Source organism: Protopterus annectens, chromosome 9.part0 (genome assembly GCF_019279795.1).
Source record: "Protopterus annectens isolate FY-2018-M chromosome 9.part0, PAN1.0, whole genome shotgun sequence".
Taxonomy (NCBI): domain Eukaryota; kingdom Metazoa; phylum Chordata; order Ceratodontiformes; family Protopteridae; genus Protopterus; species Protopterus annectens.
Window position 1 is genome coordinate 506,068,953 of NC_056743.1, and position 9,050 is coordinate 506,078,002.

General features: G+C 38.2%; 1 protein-coding gene across 2 annotated transcripts in view; it reads right to left on the bottom strand.

The window, feature by feature from the left end:
* Nucleotides 1–8,749, bottom strand: part of LOC122811302 (pyridoxal phosphate binding protein) — a 274,466-nt gene extending 265,717 nt beyond the window's left edge. The window contains exon 1 of one of the 2 annotated variants that reach the window (XM_044083062.1): nucleotides 8,609–8,749. In XM_044083062.1, coding sequence (XP_043938997.1) covers nucleotides 8,609–8,701 — 93 coding nt within the window. In that variant the 5' untranslated portion in view covers nucleotides 8,702–8,749. Of the gene's footprint in view, nucleotides 1–8,582 lie in introns of both variants that reach the window. The other variant, XM_044083063.1, reaches the window with a different exon arrangement.
* Between the last annotated feature and the right edge of the window lie 301 nt (nucleotides 8,750–9,050).

Consider the following 9,050-nt stretch of genomic DNA (forward strand, 5'->3'; position numbering starts at 1 on the left):
TCATACAAGTAAGAGTCTATGGTAGTTAATACAGACTTCCTCTGTCCAGGAGAGATATGGGACCACCCAAGGAGTGAATTTATGGTCACCCATCCATTGATCTAGGCTGTGTTTAAAGAGGGTCATGGAGTTGCTCTGTTTCATGTGAACTAGAAGCTTGTTCCAGAGAAGTGGCAGTCTCTGGGAGATGCATCTATCTCTCCATCATGACCTGTTCATGTCAGAGGCTAGGGTTAAGATCCCTGGAGTGACAGTGACCCTTGTGCAGTTTGATTTACAAGTAGTAGTTTTGTATTTTGCAACCTGAAGATGCCCTAGTGTGTTGGACGAAAAACATGGGGAATCAGTTAAAGTGCTTTGGGTTATTTTATAATAAAGTCTGATTTTTATACAACTCAGACTGCATGAGCTCCGTTCCTGCTGTGCTTTTGATTATATTGGTTGGATTTGCTTTGCAAAAAAAGTGTTCCGTGTGGAGTGGCTTGTATTGGTAAGTTTGGGATATGGAGTCTCTGGGAGCAGTTCAGCCTAATTTCTCAGCTGAAATAGCGGAAATCAGAAAGGAGTTTCATTGTGCTTTTGGTGAACTAACTCAGATGGTGAATATGTTAAATAGCAAACTCACAGAGGTTTGTGCTTCTATGGGCAATAGGGGGTTGCCAGGTAACCGTGAAGGGTTACGTGATAAAGGAACTGAACACGAAAGACTGTAAGTGACGATAGAAGCCTGCAAAAGCCCGTGCTCATTAGAGCAGCTAGCACCATTAACTTTAGATTGTACCCCAGCAATTTTTCACTCATCTCATCAACATGAATCAGAAGAAAGTGAAATATTTCAGCGATTAAGAGCAAGATCTGAGGACAATATGAACATTACTAAAGGTGACTATTCACATTCAGTTACTACAAATGCATGTAATGTTCAGGAGCAAGTCTTAATCTAGGCAGAAACTGAATTGGGCTGCCTGGCTGCAAGAAAATAAATATGTTTTTAACAAAGCTTCACAGGGCAGTAGTTCTACTATTTCTAAAAGGACTTACAAAGAAAATGTTGACTATTTTCAAAACTGTTTGTACAAATATAAGTCGTTACAAATTGACAACTGGTATTTACAGGAATGCATACAAGCTAAAATGGTTCCTAAAGGGTTAAGGCTCTATAGATACCCAAATAATGTTATAACTCGTTCTTCTTACCATAAAGAGCTCCTGGAAGTGTCTGACAAATGTGATTTTGTAGTTATGGAGCCAATAATAAAATTGAGATGGAAAAGATCTTGGAGGAGGTAGATAGCAGAAGATTTATTATTTACTCTACAGGAAGAAGACAAAATATTATATCATAAAACAAAAGATGGAAGAAAATTGGTATTTTTATTGAATAGAAAAAACAGCAAATTTTCTACAGAAGTCATGGAGAATAAGGATAGTACGTTACCCTAAATTATATAGGCCTCAACATCACCAATTGGATACTCTGGATGAATTTGAGGAAAATTTTGAGGGAGAGAAAGATTGTGAATATGAAGATGCACCCGCTTTAGGGCAAAACACGGAGGAGATCCGAAAGAATAAAAAACAGGGGCCAGGATGCTCAACAATACTACCGAAGGAGATGACAGTTAATAGGTAACACAAGGATAGTATAAATAAAATAAGTGAAAGTGTGTATAAATGGAGAGGGTATAAAATATTATAGTGGATATAAAATTGATAAATATGTTTTCAATTATTTATAAAAGGTTTTAAATTTATTCCTACCCAACATACAGATATAACCTAATTATGTATTTACAATTATTTACAAGGAAGAGAAACTTGGAGTTTTGAATGTCAAAGTTGAATAATAATGATAAAGCCATGAATAGCAGTTTACGTAGAAAGAGCATATATAAAATCAGCCTTTACATCCTCGTTTAAAAAGCTTTGAGAGAGTAGTTAAACTGAGTTGAGACAAAAAAAGCATGCTAAAATAAAACCTAATATAACTAAATTAGAAAGAGAATTGCTATATTCTATTAAAAATAATGAGAATGTCTAGGTATTAAGACTGGACATAGGTGGAGGCTCGATTATAACGGATAATATACTATATAAGGCTAAAATGATGGACATTTTGGAAGATACAAATAAATATGAGAGTTTCAAAAAAATGAAGTGAATATAGCTTATTCCAAAATTGATTGTGCATTAAATGACATGGTTTTGGAAGGAAAGATAAATATGGACATTTACACATATTTAAAAACTGATAAACCTATAATACCCCTCCTCTTTGGAATTCCCAAAGTCCTTAAATATATGGACAATCCCCCAATGAGGCCAATAGTGGCAGGTAGTGGAAGTAAGACTCAACCTTTGGCTATATATGCTGATAAGCTGTTGAAGAAATAAAACATAGGACAAAGTGGCTGCCTAAAGGACTCTAATGATTTCCTTTGAGAGGTGCTGGATTGCATATATTAGGATAACACCATTTATGTCACCACTGATGTGGTAGACCGTTTTTCTAGCATTTCCCACATTGCAGGATTAGAGTTGTTTGAAGAGGCTAATTGTGCCCCCACTTATGTTAACACAATAATGAATATGTGGGAAAAAATGTGTTTTCTTCGAAATATGCCCAGCACTGCACACTGTACAAAAGATTTCTAGATGATACATTTATTTTTTTAAAAAGAACTATGGAATTATTGATAGAATTTATTAATTATAAACAGCAGACTATAATTTTTTTAAGGTTTACATAGAATACAAGTAAGGGTAAGACGAATTATTTGGATGTGACAATACATGAGTTAGAGGATAAAAAGGCATTCAAATCAACATTGTATAGGAAAGCCACATTTTCTAATTCATAGGTAGCCGTGGTGGTGCAGCGGTAGTGTTGTCGCCTCACAGCAAGAGGTTTTCCTGTTCGATTCTTGCCTGAAGCGCCTTCTTTGTGGGGTCTGCATGTCCTCCCTTTGCCCCCCCCGGTCGAGTGGCATTCAAAAGACATGCGTGAATGGGCATGCCTTTGTTGAAGGTTAGGCATTGGACTGGCATCTCGGCACCATAAAAATGTCGACTGCCAATCATTAGCAGACAAGAGATAATGGTACAAGATATTGCAACACAAATATTTTATGTTCTTCCTAAAATACATAAGAACATGAGATCCCCTCCAGATAGACCCTATATTCTTTCATATTGCATCACATTTTCAGAATATAAACAAATTTTTTGAAACCGGTATCAAGGTTACACAGTCTAGTTATTATATTTATTAGATGTTAATTCTATGTATACATCCATCCTCAAAACAGGGGTTTGGCAGTGGTTAAACTTTGCATTGAGGATCACAGGTTCATAAGTTCATAGAAGGTTACTAGCCTAATGGCCCTAATGCACTTAGTCATATTTATCCAGAGTTGCCCCAATTGTCAGTGATTATGTGAGTCAAGTTCGCAAAGGTGAGGGTCTATGGTAGTTAATACAGACTTCCTCTGTCCAGGAGAGATATTGGGCACCACCCCTGAAGTGAGTTTATGGTCACCCATCCATTGATCTAGGCTGTGTCTGAACATGGTCATGGAGGTGCTCTATTTCATGTGAACTGAAAGCTTGTTCCAGAGAAGTGGCAGTCTCTGGGAGATGCATCTATCTCTCCAGCACAACCTGTTCATGTCAGAGGCTAGGTTAAGATTCCTGGAGTGAGTGACCCTTGTGCAGTTTGACTTATGAGTTCTGGGATACATAAGAACAGTTAATATTGGTACAGTTAACAGAATTAGCTTTGAAATACAGCATAGTTTACTACAATTATGAATATTTGCAAATGAAAACATCAAATGGGACAGTGTTTTCCCCATTTATACGACATATTTATGTGCTACACTGAGGCAAATTACATTTAGAATACTGAAACTCATTGTTTTGACACATTTCAATATGTGGTATCAATTCCTTGACGAAGGTTGGGCCTTATGGCTGGGCAGCTTTAATGGACTTTTAAGACTTCTGGATTACTTGAATTGTGTAATTATTTTGAGATTAGGCTTAGTTTATATGCACATTTAAGGGAGATGGAGTTTTTTGGATACAAGGACACAAAATGCCTAATGGTACATTAAGTACATCCATTTATCATAAACCTTTTCAAAAAAGCATGCAGGTGACTAGTAATATACCAAAGTCCCAGTTTATGAGAATAAAGCATATTTGTAGTTTGGAGGATGAGGACTCTTCACAATCTAGGGACGCAGTACATATAGGTGTTAAACACTGGGTTATTCAGGTAGATTGTTAAACACAATGTCGTCAAAAGTTCATTTCTATCATGTTCATCTTTATTAATGTAACAGGAATAAACCCCTAAATTCTACACCAATTAAAATGTTTACCACCATTGGTGTGAATTCTCGTGAGATCTCATAAATCATTCCAAAGCACTGGCCTATGCAAATATCAATATGCTTTCATGTTTATTAATTTATTTGCAGATTTCATTACAGAATGAATACGAATTTGGCTCAATATTTTAATCATGTCAAGAGTGAATGCATCCAATTAATATTCAAAGACTTCCATCTGGTATCCTTAAATGCTTCCCCTGTAGCAGATGTTTGTTTTGTGGTTACATATTAAAAACCACTATTTTTCTATCAAGAACTACAAGAAAATAAGTTTATTTTTGTGGTTTTAGAGTTTAATTGTTGCTTAGATCGCTGTTGAAACTGTTGTCTCTCTGTTCTGAGAGACTGCTTTCCAATCCATCTACAAATATACAGAGCTGAGCATATTTTTTTGGTTTTACAGTTTGTACTGTTAGTTGTTCTTTGTCCCACCCACACACCCTCTCTATTTTTGGCTTGTAGTTTAAATTTGGTGGCTTTTGCAATTGCCCGCTCCACTGTAGATTTGATCTGGGACACTCCCCCAGTCCCATCTCTTTACCAATTCTACCTAATAAAATTCTTTCTGCACTTGCTTTTAGTCCTTTTTAATTTAATTGCATTTTTAAACTGTGTTTAGTCTAATATTGCTACATACTCAAGTGTGTTGGGTAGCGTTCGAAAGACATGCGTGCGTAAATGGGCGTGCCTTCGTTGAAGGTTGGGCGAGCTGGCACCTCGGTGTTTCGTAAAAATCTACTGCCAATCATTAGCGGACCGGAGTTCCGCTGTGGTGACCCCTTACCGGGAAAAAGCCGAAAAGACAAACAAACTCAAGTGTGCTGGCTTGCACTGCATGTGAATTGTTTATACTATTGTTTTTGCTACTTCTCTATAAAAAACTGTAAGCCTGTTTCCCACCTTTCCTGTAACTAGTGTTCCAGATACAGATTTGCTATAAACTGTATGTAAGTTCTGAGCCCCCCAAGCCTTTCTGTGTTGGAGGGAAGCCTTCTAGCTTATCAGTGCGTAAGTGCATCCATATTCATTAAGGATATCCACACCTCCAGGCTAGTTGCTCAGCATAATGCATCAGAGGTTATCCAAGTGCAACTAACTCTGGGCAAAACTGCAATCCAAATTGTAGCTTGCTACAGATTCCCCACCATGCCCCAGGATTCCCACTCCTCTTTTCTTGATGTACCGGAAAATATTAGGGTTCAACCTAACAACCTAATAATGGGAGACTTCAACTACCCCACCATTAACTGGGAAAACTACTCAAGTACCAACACCTTAGCTCAACGCTTTCTGGAATTCATAAACTCCAGTGCCCTGGATCAACTTATCCACACCCCCACCAGTGGCAACAATATCCTAGACCTAGTCATTACCAACATAAGTGACCAGTGTTCCACACCTGAAGTCAACTCCTCGTTAGTCCGATCCGACCATAAGCTAATCACCTTTGATATCCACACCCCCCCCCCCCACCCATTAAGGAAACCACAGTAAAAACATTTCTCCAAAGCCAACTTCATGCTTCTTAAAACAGAACTGGTGAACTTCATGACACCCATGCAGATGGACAATACAGTTACAACTGCTGAATCCTTCACAAATACAGTCTATAAGCACTTACACGAGTGCATGGATCGTGCTATGCCAAACAGAACCAAGACACTATCCTCCAAAAAAGGAAGCCAATCTGGTGGTCCCCTACCATAAACAAACTGTACAACAGAAGGATGAAACTGTTGCAAGAGAGAGTAAAATCCCATGAGTGAAGGAGCTCCCTGGTCAGCCTCAGTAAGAAGCTGAGATCCCTTATGCCTTAGCTCCAATCGCCACTAATTCTAAGGACAACCACAAAGCACTAAGCATTAAGTACGGAAGAAGTAATTAGGGATCTGGGGACCCAAGTAGATAGCAATCTCTCCTTTGACAATCACGCTGCCAAAGTGGTTAGAAAGACATTCTATATAGCCCACCTTATCACGAAAGGGTTCACATCTAGATCAAGAGAAGTCATTGTGCCCCTCTACTCATCAGGCCCATAACTGAATACAGTACCTTACCAGACACCTGCAGCAACTGGAAAGACCCCCAAAAGTACCTCACCAAGAGGATCAAGGGACTCAAACAGATGCCCTACACAATTAGGCTAAAGAAACTCCAGCTCTACTCAGTTGCTTACCGCCTACTCAGAGGCGATCTGTGCCCGACATATAAAGCCATGTCCAACCCAGAAATAATGTAGATGCTCCACCTCAGGAAATCCAAATCCCTTAGAGCTACACGCTCCAGGGACTTAAACCTCAGCACAGAAATAAATAGGACATGCTGGAGGGACAGATTCATATCCCAGAGGCCCCCCCTCACTCTGGAACAAAATCCCAATCCATGTTAGGCAGAGCCCCTCAATGACCCTCTTCAAGAGAAATCTTGACGAGTGGATGGGAGATCGTAGGTTTACCCCTGGGATCTCTTCTGTGTCCCTACTAGACGGAGGCACAGTAAACTAACCTTTAAAGGGCTATCTTCTGTGACCTACTATACAAAGGCACAGTCAACTAATCTAAAAGGGTGGCGAAAGCCAAACACACTCTGGCTAGGCTTATAAATGCCCTAGGGCAGATAGCCTAGTATCAACCTATGAACCTATAATGCAAAAAGTAAATTGAGGAATCTGTACACACACTAACATGAATTTGGAAAATAATGGGAATGAACAAAAACATGAAACAAGAATGCTATATAAAATGTGCAAATTAATTTATTTACTACAGTATGCTACAGGCTTTCCAAAAGGTAACCACTTAGAAGGGAAATTTTATACTGTAACACATAAACAATGCAGAATATACTTTAAAAAGTGAGCAGATGCACATTAATAACATGCAAAATACACCAGTGAAAATATCCATCTCACATTACTTGCAAATGAGGGGTAAAAACAATTATGTCTGGAAAAATGCAATAAAAAGAAAATCAAATAATTTAAACAAGACACCCAGCCAAAACATGTTGTCCACGTTTTACTGACTGGCATACAGATGTCTGCTCACAATGTTTAGAGAAGCTGCATATAACCGCAAAGTAACATCAACAACCACCCAGAGAAAGGTTGGGTCCAGCAGACAGGATATTTTGCTTACAGCAGTTAGTTCATTTAGAACACAAAGTGTCTTCATAAAAGTACAATGTAATAACTCTGCAAACTGCAATCGCACAATTAGTGCAAAGCTCCATAAATACCAAAAAAAGTCAAACAGCGTGAGTGGTACTCTATGAATAAGCACTATAGCACCTCTTGATCAATTGTTACATTAGCACTAACCATTTTTCTTCTTCTGGTGCAAATTACATGCTAACAGAATAACAAACGTGATTGCAATACGTGCATCTTAGCTCCTGTTCCGAGACACTGCTCCTACTTTCATCATCCACTCAAATATGCCTCACTCTTTTGATACTACATCTAATGACATACCATCAATGACACTGTGCGTCTCCTCCATTGCTCATTTTGATCATAATCTGTGTCCCCCAAGTCTGCAACAGCCTCTACTAAATACGTTAAATAACACAGGGTCCAGAATAAAATACTACACTAAGCCAGAGATAAAAAAAGCAAAAAAAAAAAAACTCGCTATCTGAAAAGTAAATCCTCAATATATTTTTCTCACACATGTTCACAAATTCATATTTTTGTGGTGTATCGGACACTTTACGCCACATAACACCATTCAATGACCTATCAACTAAGTCCGTACATATTTCTACACTAAACGCTTAAAAAGTTGTAGAACAGCTACAAAATGTTTTCAATCCTTTCTGACTCGACGTACTCGTTACCCCCACAAGCATTTGGTTGAGCTAAGTAAACTAAACTTTATTCTGAAAAAAATACAACAACATGTAAAAACATAATTTGAGAACTATGAAATTAACTGCATCTCAAAACTGTACAGAATACAATATACAGGACAGTTCTACAATGACTGCAGAAGAAAGTACCCCCTGGATGCTTTTGATCATAATTTAGTTTTTAAAGAAGTTTTTGAAGTAGCTTCCTATATCCCTCGACCTTTCAAACAACATGCCCACTCCGTTCAACAATCAAGCAGCTTTGGTTGCTACCTTGTTTGCATGTTCCCCAAACTAACTTTAATTAAACTATTCTCTCTTCTAAGAAGCTTGTACCTCTTGCCCAGACCAACATCGCTTACCGATGGTCTCCTTGCTGCAGCCTGCTGCACCTTTTCCAATACAGACTTTAGAGCACCAACAACCTCTCCAGACATGACTACACTTCTCCACATTCTACTCCCTAAACAGCAAGTATAGTAGCAGTATTCCAACCCTCCTTTCCGCTTCCGCCTGTACTGTCTTAAGATTGGCACTGTAATTCGCCAATTAAGTTTCACAATTTAACCCTGTTAGCCAATAAAAGTTGAGAGTCTGTAACGATGCTTATAGCAACTACGTAACTTGTCAGTAGCCAGCTTGGAAGGGATATATATTTTTCTCCTGGTTTATTTCGTAACTTGTATATCCTGTAATTAGCAGGTTTTTTTGAGGAAATGATTAATTTTGGTAATGTGACATGTAAAAAACATATTAATGCTCTTTGTTAAAACGAAACAATTAACTTTTTTTCAACAGTGTTTC